Source organism: Ursus arctos, unplaced genomic scaffold, assembly GCF_023065955.2.
Source record: "Ursus arctos isolate Adak ecotype North America unplaced genomic scaffold, UrsArc2.0 scaffold_8, whole genome shotgun sequence".
NCBI lineage: Eukaryota > Metazoa > Chordata > Mammalia > Carnivora > Ursidae > Ursus > Ursus arctos.
In genome coordinates this window covers 60,115,879-60,140,622 of record NW_026623100.1, presented here as the reverse complement: position 1 = coordinate 60,140,622, position 24,744 = coordinate 60,115,879, and the positions used below count along the sequence as shown (strand labels likewise).

General features: G+C 39.1%; 1 protein-coding gene across 1 annotated transcript in view; it reads left to right on the top strand.

Annotated features, from left to right (window-relative positions):
* TTC27 (tetratricopeptide repeat domain 27) overlaps positions 1–24,744 on the top strand; it is a 169,225-nt gene that overhangs the window by 130,142 nt on the left and 14,339 nt on the right. The window contains exons 14-16 of the mRNA XM_026478659.4: positions 2,313–2,411; positions 6,169–6,221; positions 11,012–11,177. Of these exons, the coding sequence (XP_026334444.3) occupies positions 2,313–2,411; positions 6,169–6,221; positions 11,012–11,177 (318 nt within the window). The remainder of the gene's footprint in view (positions 1–2,312; positions 2,412–6,168; positions 6,222–11,011; positions 11,178–24,744) is intronic.

The following is a 24,744-nucleotide window of genomic DNA, read 5'->3' as shown; positions in this document are numbered from 1 at the left end:
TACTTATATCTTATCAACAGATGGAAATCTACTAGCAGTTAATGATCCTAGAATTTTCCTTCAGATGCAAATTATTAAAACAAGACAAATGACCAAGAGTAAAAAAAAAAAAGAGAGAGAGAGAGAGAACCATAATGCTATATATCAAATTAAGTCATCTACCTGATTTTCATTAAATTTATTTTGGTTTTAAGACACTGGGTACAAAACATTGACTTGTTTCAAAATCTTAAAGGTAAATAGTAATCTCATCACCAGCTTGTCTTAGAGCTATGAGTAATTGCTAAATTTTGACATTTGTAACCTTTGTCTTTACAGGTGGATTGAAAAATAATGCTGTTTATTTACATCTTGAATTTACACTTGCTTTCTCTTTTTTTTAATAACACATGTGAAATAGTTTTGTGTGAAGTTTGTTTGCAGAAATCAAGCACGACACATGCATTTTGAGAACTTTGAGGGCAGTTCTCATTGTTCTTGCTTTAGTCCCAGAGTGAGGGATCCCTCCTTCCAAGTAAACTTGTGACCACAATTCATTGGACATAAGATGCCATCAGTTGTAACAGGCACATTATTTTAAGTGCCCCCTTGTATAAAAAATAAAATGCCTCCAATAAACTCTGACAAGCCATCACATCTATTTCAGAGATGTTAAATGGTGACAAAAAGGTGTACCTTGTGTCTGATGAAATATAACACACAGATGTTGAAGCTTGCACCTTAGTTAGACGTTAGAGAGCTTGTTTTATATGTTGTTTATAAGTTAGCATCAGACTTTAGGCCAGCTCAGAATGCATCATCAGTGAGCGGGGTTGGGTCTCTCAATTCTGTAAATAATTGACAGAAGAAAGGTGTAATGAGGTCACGTTTCAGTTGCTGGTAGTCCCTTGATGCAAAAAAGTGAACTTCTAACTCTGCTTCAACCTGATATCTCTAGTGTCTCCCCTCCTCCCCAAACACACACCCACCCCTTTTCAGCCAGTACCTATCCCTCTAACAAAATCTGTTCTCCATAAAGGCTCCCGATAGCAGTTATTTATAGCCTCTTGTGAATTCAAGGCAAAGTGTTAAATTGCCCAAGGATGTTTGCTTTCTAAGCCTTATCTCTAATTATCGGCTAAAAATCTTTATCTGCTTAAAAACCATTCAGGCCTCAACTAGCCATATGGAACAAGTTTTTGTGGAAATGGCTGGGGGAGGAGGGGTGTATGGGCCGCCTCCTGCGCTGCCTCCGGAAGGATACAACAGATAACAGAGCACCTCACTTCCTTTCCCACCCCGAAGGGTGCTACCAGACCTGTCCACCGGCTCCCTCCCTTTGTCCTGGGAGTCAGTCAGCAAGTCAGCTGCGTTCTCCTGCTGCCTTTACTAACTGTATCCGAAAGGAAAGCAAACTTGACTCCCAACAGCTGCATTTCTGACTAATTTCATTGAATTTTTATCAGTTTTATCTTCCTTTTGATAGAGGCTATTGAATTTTAAGGGAACACTGTGATATGAAGAATTCTGTTGTAATTTCAATAGCTACTTCCTAATTCACCTGTTTTTTCTAAATCTCTCTGCTAGCACATCTTACTGACTCCGGTCAGGCTTTCCATTTTGAACGACTATTTGGTAATCCAGATTCTCAGCCTGCTTTCTCCAAATTATTTTCAGGCGTGCCTAAGCAGATACATGAGTTGCTCTTGGTTAAACTGCAGAATTGTTTGTGGTTTAACTTGAAGATGAAAGCAAGAGTTTTTCTTCTTCTCAAGTTTGTCGTACATTTATCAGTCGTGAATTTGCTGATGCTTTGTATACTTTTTTTTTTTAAAGATTTTATTTATTTGACAGCAATAGAGACAGCCAGCGAGAGAGGGAACACAAGCAGGGGGAGTGGGAGAGGAAGAAGCAGGCTCATAGTGGAGGAGCCTGATGTGGGGCTCGATCCCATAAAGCCGGGATCACGCCCTGAGCTGAAGGCAGACGCTTAACCGCTGTGCCACCCAGGTGCCCCGCGCTTTGTGTACTTTTAACATAGTTGATACTCAATAAAAAGGTTAGATTAATCCCACGTTCATAGTATCAGGGTTTATACCAGAGCTCTGGATGGCATTCATGGTCTTTGGTTAACCCAAAGAATGGTCTTTCTCAGCAAAAGACGTGCGGTGATACTGCACATGCTTTTGGTGTTGTTTTAGCTTTAAAAATTGTATGAAAAAATTCATCTCTACCACTCAATTTCCTACATGGAAACGAATGTAAAGTGTAAAAACAAATATCCTATAGATGTCCCTCTGTGTTGGAATGACGCTGACCTTTTGTCTTTGCAGCTGGGGGTGTGGTTTTCTCTTGGCTGTGCCTATTTGGCCTTGGAAGACTACGGAGGTTCAGCGAAGGCATTTCAGCGTTGTGTGACTCTCGAACCCGACGTGAGTTTGTTCGGTCTGCTTTCCTTCTCACAGCTCTTCAGTATTCTCTAAGTTACTTGGATTATACTGTAGTTCAGAATAGCAATTCCTGTGGGTGTATAGTTTCAGTTATACAAGATGAGTACGTTCTAGAGATCTGCTTCACGACACGGAGCCTGTGGTTAACAGTACTGTGTTGTGTACTTGAAAATTTGTAGAGAGGGTAGATCTCATCTTAAGTGTTCTGTCTCAAAAAAAAAAACAAAACAAAACAGGTTAAAGAAGGCAAAAAATTCCAATTTTCTATTTATGTTACAAGAACAACAGTTCCTTTTGCATTGGAAGAAAGTATGCCTTTGACAGGTCATTACCTTAAGGTAAATGACTTATAAATCTAGAAATAAGTTTCTTCTTATAATAGCTAAGTTATTCATGGAAATAATTTTGATACAACAGTTTTTTAATTAAAATTATGCTTAACTGAAGTATATAGCAGAATGTCATATCTATTTTGTTATTCAGTAACGTGTGCTGCCTATGTTAATTGCATTCTTAGAAAGTTCTTTTCGTTCACAGTCTTCTAATATTTAATAGTTTTACTGAGATGATAATTCACATACCATATAGTTCCTCCATTTAAAGGGTGCAATTCAGTGATTTTTTAGTATATTCAGAATTGTGTAACCATCGCCATAGTCAGTGTTAGAACATTTTTATTATCATAAAAAGAACCCCCCCTGTACTCATTAGCAGTTACTCCTCATTTCTTCCAAACACCTTCCACTCCCCACCCTCCGCCTCCTGCCCCAGGCAACCACTAATGTACATTCTGTCTCTAGATTTGCCTAGTCTGGACCTTTCATATAAATGGAATCATATGCTATGTGGTCTTTTGTGGCTTCTTTCACTTAGATCAGTGTTTTCACAGTTCATCCATGTTGTTGCATGTATCAGTACTTAGTTCCTTTTTATGGTCAAATAATATTCTTTTATGTGGGCGTATCACACGTTACTTATTTGTTCATCAGTTGATGGACATTTAGATTATTTCTGCTTTTTGGCTCTGATTAATTAGGTTGCTATGAACAGTCATTTACAAGTTTTTGTGTGGACATACGTTTCTGTTTCTCTTGGGTATGTACCTACTAGTAGAGTTACTGGGTATGTTAGCTCTGTGTTCACAATTCTGAGAAACTGCCAGACTGCCTTCTGAATCACCATTTTACATCCCTACCAGCAAATGTGTGGGGTTCCAGTTTCTCAGCATCTTTGCCAGCACTTGTTATTACCTGTCTTGTTGATTCTAGCCATCCAAGAAGATGGTTTCATTTTCCATTGCCCTGATGGCTAGCGATGTTGGCCATCTTTCCATGTGCTTATTGGCCATTTGTGTCCCATTTTTGGAGAAATGTTTATTGTCATCCTTTGCCCATTTTTAAATTGGGTTAGTTGCCTTTTATGTTGAGCTGTAGGAGTTTCTTTATACATCCTAAATAGAAGTGCTCATGTTGAATATATGATTTGAAATTTTGTCTCCCATTCTCTAAATTGTTTTTCGCTTTCTTGATAGTATCTTTTGAAGTACCACAGTTTTTAGCTTTGATGAGGTCCAGCTTACCTGTTTTTTCTTTTGTTGCTCATGTCTTTGGTGTCATATCTAAGAATCCATTACCAAATTTAAGGTCATGAATATTTACCCCTGTCTTTTCTTCTAAGAGTTTTGTTTTAGCTCTTACATTTATGTCCAGTCTGCTGTTAAATCTATTCATTAAACTCATCACACTCCATGTGGTGGCAGATGTTGATTAAACTTACTGTTGTGATCATTTCACACTATAGACATACATTGAATCATTATGTTATTCACCTGAAAATAACCTAATATTATTTCTCAATTTAGAAAAATCTACACATCATTTCAGATAATGTATTTTTTTAGTTCAAAAACTTTCATTTGGTCCTTTTTATAGTTTTCATGTTTCTACTGAGATTCCCAAGTTGTTCCCGCATTATGTTCATGTTTTCTCCAAATCTTTGTATTTATAACAACTGTTTTCAAGTCCTTGTATGCTCATTCCAACATCTCTTTCATTTCTGTGTCTGTTTCTATTAACTAACTTTTTCTTTGGTTATGGACGAATTTTCCTGTTCGTTTGCATGTCTTCCAATATTTTTTATTGTATCCTACACATCGTGGATGCCATGTTGTTGAATTTCTCGGTTTTGTTGTTTTCCCTTAAGGAAGGTAGAGTTTTATTTTGGCATTTGGCTAATTTACTTGTGGATCAGTTTTATTTTGAACTGTGTTAGGGTGGGTCCTACATTGTTCTTATTCTAGATTTGTAATCACCCTTCTTTTACAGTATAAACTTTTGGTGGTTGAACTTAATACCATTTGTGAACAGTAAGAGTTCTCCACTCTGGTTGGTTGGAACTTGAAGAGCTCCTAGCATTGTGTGACCTCCAAAATTTCCAATCAGCTCACGGCTCTCTGGTAGTTGTTCTCTGCCTGGCCTCAAGAAGTTTTGCCCTGAACGTGTATAGCCAGGAACTCAAGGAGATGCTTATTGAGGTTTCTGGAGCTTATTCTCTGCACAGGTCTCACTTCCTTGGTTTTGTGTTTGTTTGTTTGTTTGCTTTTGCGCTGCAAGTTCTGGCCAACTTTTGAGCCCTGAACTCTGATCTCTTTCTTAATCCCAGTAAGACTTGCTGAGCTTCGTTTGATTTCTACCTCTCTCTGCTGAACCCTGAAAGTGCCTCTAGATGGAAATATAGGTAGATTGTTGAGACATCTCAGTTTACCTTCTCTCAAGGGTCACAGCCCCATGCTGCTTGTTGTCTGACTTTTCAAAAACAGTTCCCTAAGTTTTGTCCAATTTTTGGCTTTTTTTTTTTTTAAGATTTTATTTTTTTGAGAGAGAGAGAGAGAAAGAGAGAGCGCATGCATGAGCAAGAGCAGGGGGGAAGGGCAGAGGGAGAAGCAGACTCCTTGCTGAGCAGGTAGCCTGATGTGGGACTCGATCCCAGGACTCTGGGATCATGACCTGAGCCGAAGACAGACGCTTAACCGACTGAGCCACCCAGATGCCCCAGTTTGTAGCTTTTTATGGTGATAAGGCTAGTCTGATACTAACTGTGCTATGTCTGCAAGCAGAGATCCATTGCCACTTAATTTGTAAATCATACATATGAACTTGAAAACTATATACTCTGTATTTTATAAAGAGCTGAACAAAGAGGAACAAACATAATTCATATCGTTCAACATTTATGTAATGACTGTAATTTATTTTTGTCATTGCACAGAGGAATAGGTAGAGAAATATGTTTGATTGATGAAATACTTAGAAATAACACTGGAGAACACATACTCCTTTATTCTCCTATCTGATGAAGGATGATGGTAAAATAGCAAAGGCTTTTAAGATATGAAAAACAATATTCTGTATCACCTTGGGTTTGTAATAAATCTATATATTGTGTAAATTATATTGCAGATTGTCCAATTACTTTGGAAATCTAAATTTGGAAATAAAATCTTAGCTAAATTGCAAATTAGTGCTATAATAGTTATGCCAGTTTGTTGACTATTTTTGTTTTAAATTATAAAAGTTAAATTTAAATTATTTAATTTTCTCATACACCTTGAACATACCTTATTGAAAATTATGATTGTAAAGAGCATCTCCTAGACTAGAAAAATATGTTATACTTTGGGTTGTAGCAATTATTTTACTTAAATGAGAATAGTCTATAACTGAGTTCTCTATCATTTCAGAATGCTGAAGCTTGGAACAATTTATCAACTTCCTATATCCGATTAAAACAAAAGTAAGTACATCAAGCAAATGTGAAGAACTCAGTTTCCAAAACAAACAAGATTTTCTTCCACCGAACCTAGTGTGTTTACTCCTTTTCCCCTTGCCCATCCACACCTTTGAGTTAGAATTACTTACTGTAGCCATTTGAAATCTAAATGTAGTTTATTTTTCGAAAACATTTACTCTATAATAAAAGAAGTAATATTATCTGGAATCTTTATTTGGTACTGAAGTTTTGCATCCTAAATTCCATTACACGATAAGACAAGGCATGCCTTTAGTTGGTCAACTCAATTGATAGATTCTTATTGATTGCTTGCTGTGTACTTGGTATTATTGAGAAATATAAATATGAACCAATGTCTTCAGGAATTGTGGATTTAAAAAATAAAATATCAGGCTGTATTATTTTAAAAATTGATTAGCATTAGAAGTAGTATGTGGTAAATATCAGGTAGGAAATACAAGGAAAGCTATGGCAACAATAGGTGATATTTGTAGAGCACTCATTCTATGCCAGACACTCTGTGTGGGTCTCAGAAGAGAGAAGGATTATGGTCCTTGTTCAGGAATGCTTCTGGAAGAATGCTGGACTCAAGCTGAAATTTGAAGAATGGGTAGAGGGGACAGAGGAAAGCCTCTCAAGCGAGGGGAATGTGATCATATGCAGAGCAAGTAAACTACACCAGCTATAGATTATAGTGAGGTCCATAGGGAGAGAGAAGGTTGGAGTCAAATTGCAGTGTGTTCTGATGATCTGACTAACAAGCTGAGACTATCCTGTTAGCAGTAAGACGCCAGAGCGTTCAGTGGGGGCAATTTCATGAAGAAAGAAGCTTTTGGGGAAGATTTATCTGGTGGCAGTGTGAGACAGACTGGAGAGGAAACTGGGGCTGGGAACCCAGTCAGGAGACAGCTGTTGTAACAGTGCAGGCAGGAGATAACTAGCCTGGAAAAAGAAGGGCAGATGCCAATTTATAAAGGGGACAACCAACTGGCCTTATGGACCGGTCATGGAAAGCCAAGGAGAGGGACGAGACAAGGATTGCTATTGCCAGAGTTTTAGCAAATGAAGGAAAGGATGGATCTGTTTCCATTTTCATTTGGCCTTATTTTCAAGCCTAATTGAATTTTTCTTTGTGGATTCACAAGATACTTCTGAAGATATCATTAAATCTACATTACACTGAAATACTTCTGCTGCTCTTGGATGACAAACTACATAAATAAAGTACTGTTTTTCTACTGCACTCTTTGGAAAATAATATTATGTTCTTGATTGCAACTGCTTGTGTTAAAATTCCCTAGGGACCTTTTGGTTTAAAGCAAGGGGCAGGGGAAATCCCTGTCATGGTTGTAGAGTGATCTCAGTGGGTTTTTCTGGTAACCCGGATAATTTTGTATGTAGTGAGGCTCTTGATACTCTACCTTGTTTTCCAGCCCATTAACCCTGAGAATTCCACTTTCTCTCGTAGGGGGTCCTGCACATTGTTCAACTTCTTTTTGGCACTTTCTTGTCTTCCTGCAGCTCCATGAATAGGTTTTTATGTAAAAGTGGGGTTGTAAAGTCGAAGGTGAATCACTGCTTTATTCTTGCCTTTTTGCTCTTTCCTTTCTTTGCTGCTGTTCCAGACATAGCTCATTTTTGACTCATGAGATTGTTACTCCAGGGGTAAATTATGACCGCTCCTCTCAGAAGAATCCTATCCGTGCCTAAAAGGGATCCTTTAAACGATCTCATCTGTCCCTTTGCTCTTCTAGGGTTCTTCACTAACATGCCCCTTTTGCTATTTCATCTGATCCCCTAGCATCACATCCCTGCCAGTCCTTTGGGAAAATCTTCCATCTTTCTCTGTAACTTTTGTAGCATAGTGTCACAGCTATTGTGGGCTTGATAAGTGAATCCTGAACTGAAGATCCGTATGAAGAAGCCACACTTACGAAAAAGGAATTCATAGCAAAAACTTTGAGGCCAGGAGATTGTGGTCAGAGGATGAGAGGACACGTAGGACAAAGGATAATCCTCCAGCCTAGGTTGCTGCCTGTCAAGATCTTTTCCAACAGGCTGACCTCACCCACCCCCATGCGGATGGGAGACCACTGCTGAAGGCAGTTGCTCTTACATGGGAGGTGGGCATAGAGAGTGGAACCACGAAAGGGAAGAAGTGTGCGCGCACACACAGAGACACACTCCCACAACAATTTAAGGTGAATTTGAAGAAGGGTTACAGCAAGGGTACCTTCATCTTTAACTCTAAAAGGTGGTGGACCAAGGGATAAGTGGATCAGTACATTCCATAACAACTTTCGGTAAATTGTTTAATGTAGAGAATAAAAAATTAAACTGCAGTGAATTGGCTGCTAATGAGAAGACAAAAAGGACTTCATTATAAGGATGTTATTGTGATTGGTACCATAGGTATATTAGAAATTGATTAAATGCTTTAGGGAGTGATTCTCAGAGCAATGGGCTGGAATGACCAAAACAATCTCTATTATCCCCTCCAAAATTTGCCTTAAAGTCATGGAGGAGGAGCTTCCTTGTTGAAACACTGTGGGGCCCAGCAAGGAAACGGAGGTAGACCTTGTAGTTGTAAATTAACAAACTCAAAATGGCTTTGGAAAAGGAGACTGATAGCATACATTTGAAGAAGGTTACTGTAATTGTCTAGTAAAATATATATGATCCTTAAAGGAGCTATAATCTTATCCAGACAGGGGAGTAAAACATTAAGCGTCTTTTTGTTTGCTGAGATTTTTAACTTATAGAAAAGGTGACATGTAGTTCTGTTGATTTCCTTGTTGGTGTTAAGTTTTTAATAGTCTTTTTTTCTGAAGTGGCCTGTATAAGACAAGCATTCCTTGATGGTTTGGTGTACATTTTCTGTAAAACTGCCTGGCTTTGTTTTAATTTTACTTGATTTATTTCGCTTTCTATTTCTTTAGCTCATTTGTATAATTTGTTCATAGCATTCTCTTATGATTTAAAAAAAATTACTGATCTTATTTGTGCCATTTTCTTTTATTCTAAATGAAATTTAGTTACACATTTGTCTGTTTCATTTATTTTCAAAGAGCCAGCTTTTGGTTTTGTTAATCATTTCTATTCTTTCTTTATATTTAATCTATTATTTTCTTCTTTCTTAATTTTATTTGGTATTTTTCTACAGTGTTAAGTTGAATTTTTTCACTAATTTATTGTCATTTTTTTGTAATAAATGCATTTAAGATCACAGATTTCCCTCTATAAATACTGCTTCAGCTATATCTTGCAGATGGTGACATATGGTATTTTCATTGAGTTCTAAATATTTTGTATTTCCTAAGATGAGTCTCTTTTTCTCTCACTGTGATTTCCTTTTTTTTTTTTTTTTTTTAAATAATGCATCTTTAACTTTCCAGGCATATTTTTCTCTCTTTTTTTGGCTATTTACTGTTGATTTCTTACTTAATTTCAGAGAATATGGTCTACTTTTTTTTTTTACACAAACAACTAGTAATTTTTGTTCTCAGTATTTAGTTAAATGTAATGATGTATTTCATCAATTTCTGTTCTCACCATTGATCACTTATTGTATCCCTTTCTTTCTGTCTGAATTCCCTTTTATTTTTGCGAGAGAGGAGGGTCCTTCAATAGTTGGCAAACTTTCTTAGTCTTCTGAAAGTGTTTGACTTCACATTTACTCTTGAGTGGGAAGTTTAGCTGGTTATAAAATTTTAGGTGTGACAGTTATTTTCATGCAGTGCTTTACATGTACTGTTGTCTTCTGTATCTTTTGTTGCTAATGAAGTATCTGCTATTCTCGTTGTCATTCTTTTGTAGGTTTTAGGATTATCTTTATGTTTTGCAATTTCATACAATATACCTAGGTGTTGGTTTATCTTATTTATAATATTTGATACAAAAATATACTTTTGATCATAGAATTTAGCTCTTTGTTCAGTTGTGGGAAATGCTCAGCTTTTCTTTTCAAATACCTTGTCCTGACATTTTCTGCATCTGTTTACTGTGGCATGTCTATCAAATGTATGTTTGAGCCTTACCTCTCATACTTTCCTCTCTTTGTTACTCTTTAATTTTGAATCTGAATTCCCTGTGGATTTCTCACTATTGCTTTCTAGTTTATCAGTTCTCTCCTTGCGTGCAGTCTAATTTTTTTTTTTTAAAGATTTTATTTATTTATTCAACAGAGTTAGAGACAGCCAGCGAGAGAGGGAACACAAGCAGGGGGAGTGGGAGAGAAAGAAGCAGGCTCATAGCTGAAGAGCCTGATGTGGGGATCGATCCCGTAACGCCGGGATCACGCCCTGAGCTGAAGGCAGACGCTTAACCGCTGTGCCACCCAGGCGCCCCATAATTTTTTGTCTCCTATTAAGGTTTTGTTTGTTTAAATGCCTCTTTCAATTCCAAAATTTCCAGTTGGTTTTTATTTATATATCCCTGTCCTTGTTTCATTACTACCTGTTTTTTGCAATTTCTTACGCCTTTAAAATTATTATTTTTTAAATTTAATTTACTAATTTTTAATTTAAATTCAATTACTTAGCATATAGTGTATTATTAGTTTCAAAGGTAGAGTTCAGGGATTCATCAGTCTCATATAAGCTCCTTTTAAATCTTAAAAAAATTTGTAGGGAAATTTGAGGTGGTCTGGGGTTGCTTGGGTCTCAAATTCTATTTATTAACATGAATGACTAAGGACTGGCAGGAAGTTCATATTAGTATTTTATACCTGAAGCTATGGTTTCTTTAGCTATGACTATTCATTATTATTCTCTTTAAAATCTGACCTTCAATAGAGTAAAAGCTTTTAGAACTTTACAAGAAGCCCTCAAGTGCAACTATGAACATTGGCAGATCTGGGAAAACTACATTCTCACTAGCACTGATGTTGGGGAATTTTCAGAAGCCATTAAAGCTTATCACCGGCTCTTGGACTTACGAGACAAATACAAAGATGTTCAGGTAAGATATTCATATTTTGTTTTTTCAACTTGTGATTGATGTTAATGCTTGATTATATGATTGTGATATTGACTAAACATGCCTTTGGTTTTGATTCTGGTTTCTGGCACAGGGCTCCAAAAACCTTCAGAATTTCCTAAGTGAAGACAACTGTAAAGGTGTCTTTTATTGTGTTAATGGGGTGATTTTTGGAAAGCACCTAAGGATGGGGATGGTTGCCAGGGAGTCAACCATGTGATTAGAGGGTTGGAACTTTGATTCCCATAACCTCCACTCCTCTCCCCCCATGACCTTCTGGGAGGGGAGAGGGTCTAGAGATTGAACTCCATCACCAGTGGCCGGTGATTTAATGTCATGTCTATGTAATTGAGCTTCCTTGAAAACCCAATAGGGTTTGAAGAGCTTCTGGGTTGATGAACACATGGAGGTGCAGGGAGAATGCTCACCCCAAGAGAGCATGGAAGCACCATGTCCTTTCCCATATACTTTGCCTTATGCGCCTCTTCTATCTGGCTGTTCCTGAGTTACGTCTTTTCATAATAAACCAGTGAGTTCTGTGAATTTACTGCTCTAGCAACTTAATCAGACCCAAAGGGTGGGGTTTAGAACCTACAATCTATAAAGCACAAGTGATAACCTGGACTTGTAACTGGCATCTGGAGTGGGGAGGAAGAGGAACTGGCAGTGTTATAGGACTGAGGCCTCAGTCTGTGGGGTCTGATGCTCTCTCTCAGTAAATAGTGTCAGAATTGAGTTGGTAGTGTGGGGAATCCCCCAGCCCTGCACGCATGTGTGTACGTGTGCATGCATGCACACACACTGGTGACCAGAATCATCTGAGTGATATAAACTGTTTCCTTGACTACACACAGGAAAATTTTGTTAAGCACATGTGATATATAGAACGAGCATTTTTTTCTCTAGTTGAATATTCTTCATTACATATTCTGGCATTCCAATGTCAGATATGTTAGTGCAGTCATAGACTGAATGTTATTGTGACTCAGTTAGGAATATTTGATATGTGGTTTATGTACATATTTTCAGCTTGCAGAAACGAAATAGAATGATATTTGTGTGATTTATTGCTTTGGTTATCTCAATGTAATAGCTGGAGTAAGTCCCATACTCATTTATTCACTCACTGAACAAGCATTTACTTCATACTTTCAGATGTTTGGAACAATATAGAAATGAAGACTAACATTTTCTTTTCAGTGTTTAGTGACATGGTCCTCTTGGTGAGATGACGTCAGAATGGTTAAGTTTAACACCATACAAAAAGTATTAGATCCTTTCAGAAAGTATGGGAGGCTTGAAGCCATTGTGTTTGTCATCTTGTGGTTGAACTGTGGTTGAAGATTGTTCAAAGACAAGGCTGTGCAGAAGCCTATGGGTTATAAACTTAGGGGGCTTGAAAATATAACACTTTATTTGCATTAATCAGCACATGCTATTTAAAATGATGTAGTTGAAATTATGAAAAAACAAAAATAACATCTAATATATGATAATACCTTAATGTTTTTATATCCTATTATCTGTACTCCAGCTGTTCCAGAATTTACCTTATTTGGGCCCTGTCATATAGCCCCAGCCCTCAACCTGTATGCATAGTCTTGGAAGCTCAGCCATGTGACTGGTCACATTACTTCAAGGCTCAGGTTCTCGGCCATTCACTTGAAAGATCTTTGGCTTCGAATAGAAAGATAATACCTACTTCCAGGACATACGTTGACCACTTCGAATCAGCTTTCCTTTTCTTTTACTCTTCTGTCCTTTCTAAATATTATACATTGATCTTTCATTATAGAAAGAAGGGCCTTGAATTCTATAGCATAACGATCAAGTAAAATGTGAATGGAGGCATAGTCGAATTTTACATCCTAGAAAAGAGAGGAGCCCTAGCAAATCTATTTGCGTGTTTCCTGCCAGTCCTGTAAACAGAGCTGAAATTCTCTGTGGGGGCAGTTCTTTCTCCTTTATACTTGGCCTGTGGACAAAGGGTACTGATGAGGCTCTGAACAGATCTTGGTATGTTACCAAACCACTGAGGATGGGGTAGAGATTCCAAAGTGCTTATCTCCTGTTTACTTCAACTGTAATTTTTAAAAAGATCCTTTTTTACTAGAAAGCATTCTGAAGCCTGTTCCTAAAGTCTCAGGAAGAAAGTAAATAGTTTATATTGGTAGTTTATTCCATTTTATACTTGAAATAAATTCTGGGTTCTTTTTCACATTTTAAAAATGTGCATAAAACATTAAAATCCGGCACTCCTCATTTAGACACCACCGCTGGCTCAATTCCAGCATTCTTTAGAATTACAAACCATCAGAGCAGGAAGGGACCCTAGAAAAGGCCTGTAGGCTCGGCTGAATAAAGCACACGTGCATCAGAAAGGAGTGTGAAGCCCCCCTTGTGCCTGATAAGACTAGAAGGATTGATTCTCCCAAGTTGTCATCCTGCTAGTGTTGCTGCTGGGGATGTCATGTCTGCCTTAAGTGTCTTAGAATTGGCTCCTTGGTCAGTCTGCTCCCATTAATCTTCTATCTTGTGTCCCCGGTTTCTAACTGATCTGCTTTTCTTTCTGATGGGCGTGGGATTTCCCCTCCGAATCCATATTTTAACTCACGGCTGTCCTTCAAATCTGCTAAGGATTAGTAATAATTGACTTACCAGACTGGCTTTTTGGATTTTCCTGAGAAAATCCTGATCATCCTTCTATGGTTGGCACCCTTGGAGTTGTTTTTATATAAGGACCCCACCTGGCTAGGTGTGGGGCCCTCTTCCATGAGAGATGGACTTGGCTGGTTATGGTACATGAGCATCAAGGGGGGGGCGCGTCTTTTCTTTTTTATCTCTACTTATTCTCCCGTGCTTCTCAAGGCACATAAAGCAGGTCAAAGTGGGGCGTGGTAGTCATAATAACTAACATTTATTGAGGGCTTGCTGTGTGCCAGACACTATTGTAAGCACTTGACGTGTATTAACTCAGTTCTCACAATGGCTTTCTGGATAGATTTGGACATTCATAAGCTCCTTTGGACTCTGAAACATATGTATGTATCTTCCCCTGTGTTTTAAGGAAACTAATGCTGTCAAAATAACTCTTCAAAGATTGTTCTGAAAAGCTGTTATTTCCACATCATATAGAGTTATAAAGTCACCAAGATATTGCTGATTTCAGTTGACTTAGGTCTATCAAGTATGCCAGATCATCCAGATATCTCGTACCTGAAAGACCTGTATTCCAAAAGAAAAGCAAGACAAATGGAACAGTTGCTTTACTGAAGATGATGATTTAGAGTAAAATAGGTTCAGCCTTGACCATTCCAGTCTCTTGTAATTAAATTAGCTGGAAATGTATTGAGAATCTTACTTAAGTTTTCTTCCTGTCCCTACTGTTCCCAGTTTAGGAGTCTCCTTCTCTCTCAGGGTGGAAAAAATTCTTACACATGTCTAGAATAATACTGCTGTATTTGAGTATCTGTAACTGCATGGGAAGAGAGGTGATATTTAGAATAATATATCGGTAGTCGCAGTGGCAGATATCAAGGAGAAAACTCTGGCAAAAATAACCTGTGTTTAGTTGATTCTAAAGATAAAACTTTCAGTTGTTGATTCGGCATGTTGTATACTGAATCCAGTTCATTGGAATTGTAAGAACACATGCTTAGAAATCTTTCAGTAGCCTTCCCTGAGAAAGAACAGAGAGACTCACACAATAGTTTTTATTCTAGGGAATTCTGGGCAATTCTCAGTCAATACAATTCATTTTGAAGTAAAAATGTATTTTTCTTAAGTTTTTAATGAAGAGCTAAAGAGGAAGCGAAGCTTAATTAATGTAAAGAATGATTCTCTAACAAAGGATTACTTTTTTCTTTCAGTTTATCCAACCTTAGTTCTAATACAAAGAGGTGCATTTCGAGCATTTTTCAGAAAAGGGAAAAAAAAGTCTTAAAAAAAAAACCCAAAACTTCTAATGTGAATTGAGATGCTTTGATTGAACTTTTATCTTAAAATTTTCAAATGTATTTGGTGTTCATGGAGCTTTTCACTCCTTCCAGCGAATCTAGTCATGAGAAATTTCTACCCATGGAAATATCATGTTTTGATTCCCATTTAAAATTCTAATCCTGAACTTATGTGACAATTTTTTGGTTTTCTAGAGAAAATTACTAGGATTTAGTTTAAACTTATGGCCAGCTAAACAAGTGTTGGCAAGGATTCAGAGAAAAAAGAACCATCGTGCACAGTCGGTGGGAATGCAAACTGGTACAGCCACTCTGGAAAACAGTATGGAGGTTCTTCAAAAAGTTAAAAATAGAACTTCCCTGCAATCCAGTTTTTGCACTACTGGGTATTTACCCCAAAGAATATGAAAACACTGATTCAAGGGATAGATACAGCAATGTTTATTGCAGCATTATTTACAATAGCCAAGTTAGGGAAGCAACCCAAGTGCCCATCGATAGATGAATGGGTAAAGAAGATGTGGCATATGTGCACGCATGTGCACACACACACACACACACACACACACACACAGGAATACTATTCAGCCATAAAAAAGAATGAAATCTTGCCATTTGCAAAAACGTGTATGGACCTAGAGAGTACAATGCTAAGTGAAGTAAGCCAGTCAGAGAAAAACAAATACCATATCATTTTCACTCATATGCGGAATTTAGGAAACAAAACAAGTGAACAAAGGAAAAAAAAGAGACAAACCAAGAAAACAGACTCTTAACTACAGAGAACCAAACTGATGGTTACCAGTGGGGAGGTGTCAGGGATGGGTGAAATAGAGGAAGGGGATTAAGAGAACACTTACTGTGATGAGCACTGTAATATGCGGAGCTGTTGAACCCCTATAATGTACACCTGAAACTATGTAACACTGTATGTTAAGTATACTGGGATGAAAATAAGTTTTAAACAATTTATAGCCAGCTAGGAATTTAATCTAGTTTTCCTGTAATTCTTCCTTTGTTCCTCAAATTTAAAATATGAAACATACCTTTTGTACAGTATTTCATCTGCACATGAGTATTTGAGTGAGTTTGAAATTAGTTTCTATAAAAGTTCAGTGTTTTTAGAAACAATTAAGGACAGCTTTGGGGTCCTTGGGATTTCCCTCCTGTAGCCCCACTGCCACACACAGAAGCCCCAGGAACCATTCTTGTGAGAAATAGTGCTTGTAAACAGAGCACTTTGAATAGCACTTTTGCTAAGAGCCTAATAGGCTCTTAGCTTAATTTTTACATTTGAATTTGGAGAAATATTACTGAGAACATAACATCTAGATAACCAGCAACTTGCTCAAGCCAAATGATCATCTGTAGCACTTTATAATGGAGAAATAGCCACAGTGAGAGAATGTGTCAGGCCCTGTTAATAGCTCTCCTCACAAGCATCTTAGAATGCTGATGGCAGTGTTTAGTGTCTGGCAGGTGTGGGGAGAATCACTCTGCAGTGATGTAATCATCGTGGAAGGAAAGTCTTGATGGCTAGTGATGGGCTTGGTCATATTTAGCTCATGGAATTATTTCTGTCTTTCATCATGCTTGATTACAATTAGTGTGGACAAGACAATTGGTAGGATGTCTGGAATATTTTTATCTTGGCTAAAAAAATTTTACTTAATTTGACACTACAAGTTTGGCAACAGGTGTCTTTCAAAAAAACTCTGATATTCTTATGTTTGACTACCTGACCTCATTCTATTTTAGTTTGCTTTAAAAATTTATTTTTTTCTATTTCTTTATAAATGTGATTGTCATTTTGTTTCTGTTATATGTGTGTACATGTGTCAATTTATACTCCTTTTACTACAGATACAGAGTAAGTTAGCTACAAACTAGTCTGTATTTTTCAGTATTTGTAATAAAAGGAGTACTATCTGTATCACTCTCTCCTTTTTCTGTGTCATAATTTTGACTAATGCATAGACTAGTAAAACTCAGGAATGCTTTTTTATCATAGCATATATTTATATTCATGTTTTAGTTACCATAAAACAAAATTTCATATTCTTGCGTAGTCTCTGTTCAATTTTCTGGGTATTTACTATTGTGAATAATGCCATGAGCATCTTTGTAGATAAATGCTTGTGTATAGCCATGCTTCTTTCCTCAGGGTAAATTCTAATGTTGATTTGTTAGTTTTTTTCTTTTTTTCTTTTTCTTCTCCCCCCACCCTTCCGCCTTCTCCTCCTCCTTTGATGACAAGGGCAATCATTTCAGGAAAAGAATTTAAGTATTGCAGTATTACACCCCATTTGCTATTTATAAATGGAAGAGGAAGGGAAGGGGATTAACATACATTAAGTGCTTGCCATGGGTTTCTGGCACTTACCATGGGTTATCTTTTATAGGGCATTCAGTATTTTCAGTTGGATACTAAATATTTCTCATTTTACCATGGATGAATGTGAAACAGAGGGAGCTTATATACTTTGACCAGCCATGTAGCTAGTGAGAGCCAAAGACAGGAATCACATTTAGGTATGCCTGTTTTTCTCCTTTGTGTCATGTCTTAAAGTCTGTGAGAAAGTTAATGTTAAAAAAAAAAAAAACCAGGGGCCCTGGGTGGCACAGAGGTTAAGCGTCTGCCTTCGGCTCAGGGCGTGATCCTGGTGTTATGGGATCGAGCCCCACATCAGGCTCCTCTGCTATGAGCCTGCTTCTTCCTCTCCCACTCCCCCTGCTGTGTTCCCTCTCTCACTGGCTGTCTCTATCTCTGTCGAATAAATAAATAAAATCTTTAAAAAAAAAAAAAACATTTCTACATTATATTAGTGAGTATGTGAACTATATATGACAAAGTTTTTAAAAATTGAGGCATAATTTGCATATATTAAAATGTATAGATATTAAGGGTTAGTTGATGTGTTTGGATGTGTTTGGATCATTCTATGTTCTTATATAGCCAACACCCAAAACAGATACGGTACATTTTCATCACAGGAAGTCCTCTTAGACCCCTCTCTGGTCCATTGTACTACGACCTTTTCTCCCCAAGCCAGGCAACTGCTTTCTGATTCTGGCACTATCATTCAATTTTGCTTTTTCTTAAATGTCATATACAGAGAATCATACGCTGCGTGTTCTTTTATATTGATGTTGTTCTTTGTGTGGATTGCAATTTGGTATTTTCTTTGGGAGAGGGGAGGCGGTGTTGACGTGCAGTGGGGCAGGCTGCCAGCCACACTGCAGTCCTGGAGCGAGTGGTGCTAGGTGTTACCTGAAGGAAAAGATGGGAGGGGATGGGTGTATCTTACACGAATTAAATCTGTAAGGTCAGTATTATTTCCATTTGATTGCTGAGTTTTCTGCGGCTCAGCAAGGTGAATTAATAAGGCTGATGTTTCAGAGTGAGCAAGGGGTAGTAGAGCCAAGACTTGAAGCCTAAAGTCTCGTCTTTTTAACCTGAAAGCCTGGGCACGCCTTTTCCACAATCGAAGACGTTTCTTTTTTTTTTCCCTGAAGAAATGAAAAAGCAAATATTAAACTCCCTACCTCGCTGTGATAACCGAGGTCTGGGGAAGCCAAGGGTCAGGGTTATCAGGCCAGGAAACAGAGCAAGTTCTGTAAAGAGCTCCAAGTGGAGCAGGGAGGCCGCCAAGCCAGGAGGCGGAAAATGGCTTCACTCCTGGCCTGGCGCCCTCCTGGAAGTTTTTGTAACTGGCCCTCAGGCAATCCCATTCCTTCCTGCTTTGAAGACCTCCAGAATTCAAAGGGCCAACACCTTGTGCTTTCCGCCAAGATTTTGGTGAGACCTGGCCAAGGATTCCAAGGTTAGTGTTAGGGATGGGGACAGTTCGGCCTTTCTCTTTGTGGGGAATCTTCAGCATGTACGTCGGAATCACCGTTCCTCCACGTGAGGAAACGTGAGCTCTCTTCAGGGGCTGGAGGTGGCTCCCCACAGTCATTCTTTGCTGCTGCCTCCCCTAGGCACGGTCCGGAATGGAGGTGAGAAGGAGGCTCAGGATAGAGAACGAAAGTTCTGCATCACCTCAGTGAATGAGACACGTGGGCGAGGGATTAAGAGGTCATTGCAGGGCATCTGTGGCAATGGCGTTGGTTTGGGGGGGCTGTGAGAAACTACAGACCTGTTTCTATTGATGAGAATGAAATCCCTCTAAGCATCAGCCTTAAAAAATATACTTAGTTTATTTTATGATACATCAAATGAATTCCAAATGGACTAACTATATGCAAAATATTGTTTCATCTCATAAAAAATATCAGGAATAGAAGTGGATACTTCCCAAATCTTTGAACTTTAAAGCAATAAAAGAAAACTTGAAAGAATTTTTGTGACCACATTTAAAAAGTATGCGATAGAATATTTGTAACAAATAGGAAAGATAAAAAGCTAATAATACCCTTATTATATAAAGAGTTAACATCTGCTACGGGAATGAAATGTGACAGGACAGAGGATTCAGAAACAAACTCAAGTAAGTATGAGAATGTGGTCCATGATAAAGATGACATTTTAAGTCTGTAGGGTAAAAATAGAATATTCAATATGTATCGGAATAGTTGGCCAAGCATTTGGGATAAAATACTAAAGCTCTGCTTCACTGCTTATACCAAAATAAATTCAAGTGGACCATATATTTAAATTGGAGTGCCTTGAGAGACAGGATTACGTTGTAGATCTGAGCGTAGTTTCTGGGCTTAGACGGTCCGGGCTTGCAGCCCACCTCTGGCAGTCACCAGCTTTATGGCCTTGGGGAACTTAATCACTTTGTGCCTCACTGTCGTAAGATGGGGATGAAAATAGTATCTGCCTCCCAAGGACTGTTGTGAGGAGTATATGAGTTGATCTCTGGAAAGGGCTTGGAACAGGGCTTGGCACGTACAGGTGTTCTAAGTGTGGCTGCTTTCATCATCATCATCATCTTCATCATCACTGAAAAAATTAAAACCATAAAGGCACTGAAAGAAAAGAAAGTATGGCAAATATATTTTATGAGCTTGGGGTTGGAGAAACTATTTTCAATCATGACACAAAAGCCATACCCCAGGAAGGAAAACTGAGAGATTTGATGTTTGAAACTTCTCCACTTGGGGAAAGAATGCCATCGGAGTGGGGTGCCCGAGGTCACCATCCCTAGAAGGGATAGGCTGTGATGTGACAGCCATTCATTTAGTGCTTCCTGAACTGAACCTGGAAGAGGATTAGGAGAAGCCGGGTAAGTGCCCTGGGGAGAGACTGTCTCAGTGATTTCAGTGTCGTCTGGGTCTTTCTACCTGACACTCCTGGATTAGTCTCCTGCGGCTGCTCTAACAAGTTACCACAGACTTGGTGTCTTCATACAACAGAAGTGTGTTCTCACCACTCGGTTCTGGAGGCTTGAAGTCCGAAATCAAGGTGTCGGCCAGGCCGTGCTTCCTCTGAAGACTGTGGCGAGCAGTCTTTCCTGGCTTCCTCTGGATGCTGGTGGCTCCTCCTCCTCCTCCTCCTCCTCCTCCAACAACCCTAACCCTGGTAAAACTTCATCTTAACTAATTGTATCTGCAAATTATATCTGTTTGAAATAAGATCACATTGTGAGTTCTGTTTAGATATGAATTTGGGGAGGATGCAGATTCACCACAGCTGACCCACCACAACTGTTATGCTCCTTTCCAGGGGGAAAGCACGGCCTTCGAGAATAGTGGGGTCGGTAAAGGCCGGGCGGTGACCTAACACACAGCAGCACCTCAGTGGTAGCGGTTGTGATGGCAGAGATGACGTGCACAGAGCTACACCAACAGGAGGCCAGAGAGACCGCCACTCATCATGTAAAGGCCTTGCCTTTAGCAGATGATGCCAGGTGTTTGAACATCTGGAAGTGACAAAGGAGATAGTAAGAATAGGGAGGGAGTTGATAGAAAACTAATAAAGCTTTTCAAATAGAACTCGGTCATATGCAATGTTGAGAGAAGAAGACCGAAATCCCATGCCATGGTGGACAAACTAGGATTTCTCTTTTTTTTTTTTAAGTTTTAAGTGCAGTATAGTTAACATACAGTGTTACATTAGTTTCAGGTGTACAATATAGTGACTCAGCACTTCACACAGCACCCAGTGCTCATCACAACAAGTGCCCTCCTCCATCCCCATCACCTATTTCCCCCCTCTCCCCCCATCTCCCCTCTGGTGACCATCAGTTTGTACTCTGTAATTGAAGAGTCTTGGTCTCTCTCTCTCTCTCTCTCTCTCTCTCTCACAAAGTAGGATTTCTAAGAAGGATCCATTGTTAGGCTTTAGGAGATTGTGGTATGGCTTGCAACACTGTGAAAAAGACTTGTGTATGTGGATATGCACATTCTGGAAAGAGGGTTCTGAATTCTCATTAGATTACCACATGGGTGTCCTGAACCCCAGGAAAGTAAACACAGACTAAAGAATCGTCTTTGGAGTAGACTGTTAGGATTAGTTTTCAGATAAAAAGGCTAGTTCGCCCTCCCTTAGGATCACTGTGGATTAAAATATACCTCTATAACTTGTGCTCCTTTACAAATGGGAAAATACTACAAATGCGTTTATCTGTTGCTCTGGTTTGTGAACATCCTCTGTGTCTTCCAGCCGTGCGCGTGAGTAATTTGTGCACACTCACTTCCTCCCCAGCCACCACCCCATCTCTCTGCGGCTCTGTAGCTCAGAGGAGAAGCGTCTTCCCCCATGGCCTCCGCTTCCCCTTCTCCCTGCCGCGTTGGAGCTCATGCCGGTGAGCTCCCCCTGTCTACTGACCTGCGCTGTGGGCAAGGTCCCTCCTGGAGCTTCCAGGGCACATTCTTCAGTCCTCAAGTTCTTCAGCCTGTTGGCAGTGTCTATCACCACGGATCCCTTCCTCCTCGAAATGCTTCCTTCACTGGGCTTCCAGAATTTCGCACTTCTTTACCTGTGGCTTCCTCGTCTCCTTGGCACCCTTCCCCTGTTGGTGACAGCCCCTCCAGGCTCAGCCCTCCCTCTGATTTCTTCCCCATATGTGCTGCTACCCCTGGGGTCTCACTGTCACCTTGGTTTTCCTTCCTCTCCTCCTGAGAGTATGTATTATGAAAGCAAGGTAACAAGTTTTCTTCCACATGACCCTTTAAATCTTTCTCATGTAGGCTGTTCATTTTGTTTATTTCGTTATGGCTGCACTTCTCTGATGTATTCTTTTTTCTCGATTGGCTCATACTCACCCTGGGGATTTTGCCTTTCCGCTGGTAATACATGCTGGTGGGAGGGCCGAAGCAGTGCCCTTCCGCAAGAGTCTGGGCCCTAGGGGAATGTAACCCCTCGGGTGCACTTCACCACGGCCCCCTCCCACCACCAGTAGGTGGTCTGGCTCTTCAAGACACCTCCCTCTTCTCTGCTGGGTGCTGCTTTCCTCCTGTGCCCATGTTCCTGAGTAGCCCTCTAACGTTAACCTTGGCAGGTGGAGGGCCAGCCAGGCGGCCGGGGCCTCTGCCCAGCTGCACCCGCAGGTCCCTGGCTTGCCCTGGGCCGGCACTGCTGTGTGGCCATGTCCCGTGCTGATGGCACGCCCACCTGTGGGGACTGGCACCTGGCACTCTTCCACTCTTGGCTGCCCTTCGCCCGCAGCCAGTTTCTGTCTCCCATGGTTTCTCATGTGTTTGCTGCTTCTGCCTCGGGTTCATCAACTCTCTCCTTTCTCAAGCCATGTGTGTGTGCTGTTGGGTTCAGAAGGAGGAGCCAGCAGTGGATCAGTCCATCAGCTTGTGGATTCTGTTATTTCCATAACAGAGATTAACAATAGAGCTGTTTCCACATTGGAAACAAATGAGTTCAATACAAATTAAGAAAACATTTAAGTATCTTTAAAAGGAAGTATGTTTACTCAGCAAACATTTGAAAGGAGATTTAAGTGCACTAAATAATAAAAGAAATAAAATTCAAAATAATAGCTGCATATACCTTTAGTAGAACAAAGTATCAAAGATTTAAAAAATAATGATGTGCTCAGTACTGATACTATGCAATGAAATGACACATTTTCATATACTACTGATAGGCATCTAATTCGATTTAGCCCTTTTAGAAAGTATCAGACTCACTGCCAGAATCCTAAAATGTTTATTCCCTTGATTCCATAATTCTGTTTCTGGAATTCTTTTTTTTTTTTTTTTTTTACAATTTTCTGTTTTTTTAAGTAACCTCTACACCAAGGTGGGGCTCGAACTCACAACCCTGAGATCAAGAGTCGCATGTGCCACTGACTGAGCCAGCCAGGTGCTCCTGTTTTGGAAATCTAACCTAAGGAAAGCTTCAGTGTAGAAAAAAACTTTGGGCACAAAGATACGCATTGAAGTGGTATTTATAATAATAATAACAACAGTGGCAGCACATGGAAGCAGCCTCTATCTGACTGCAGGGAAATTGTTAAATAGACTACAGTCTGTCAACCCAGTGGAATATTTTGAATCTATTAAAATGGTCTATTTTATTTTATTTTTTTAAGATTTTATTTATTTATTCGACAGAGATAGAGACAGCTAGCGAGAGAGGGAACACAAGCAGGGGGAGTGGGCGAGGAAGAAGCAGGCTCACAGCGGAGGAGCCTGATGTGGGGCTCGATCCCATAACGCCAGGATCACGCCCTGAGCCGAAGGCAGACGCCTAACTGCTGTGCCACCCAGGCGCCCCTAAAATGGTCTATTTTAAACAGTATATGAAAACATGAAAAAATTCTATGACATAATGTTAAGTGAAACGGGGAAGATAAGACCGTTTACATAATATTTAAAAATTTACACATAGTAAAAAATTAGAAGAAATTCACTGCAATGTTAGTAGTGCTTGTGTTTGGGAATTTTATTTTTCCTTTTTTTTTTTTTTTATTAACTCTGATGTCTTGGGGAAGTAAAAAAAATAATAATAAAACTACAAAAACCTGTTTGGTTTTGATCCATTCAGGATTTGGTAAAGAAATGATAATGAAATGATCACAGTCATTAGTATACATATGTCATAAATGAGGAATTTTTCCAGTATAAAAGAATCTATTATTAGAAAGGAAGAAATAACAGGAATAAGGAACTGTGCCTCGTAAATGAACACACGAATGCTTGAGCGCAAGATCCAGGACCTGGACTGTGGGTTCAAATCCAGCTCCACCTTCCCCAGGTGTGTGACTTGGATAAGTTACAAGTTACAAATTTTTATTTTATGAAAATGATACATACATATATACAACTTAAATAGTAGTCAAAGGCTTATAACAAAATACAGCAATTTCCTGTTCTACCCCTTTCTAGTCCTAAAGATCCTGTTCCTTAAAGGAGTGTATAGTATTTAGTATATAGTATTTAGTGTTTCTTTTGCCATTTGCACATTTCCATATTTCATAATATAAATATATACTGCTACTTTTATTAACCAAATTTAGGTATTATCTGTTCACTATTATAGTAAGCAAGGACTTAACTCCCTTATATCAACACCTCTGCTACTTCTCTTTCTTTGTTTAAAAGGATATTGTTTATTTATTTATTTATTTATATTATTTATTTGAGAGCACAAGAGGTGGAGAGGAACAGAGGGGGATGGGGAGGGAGAGGGA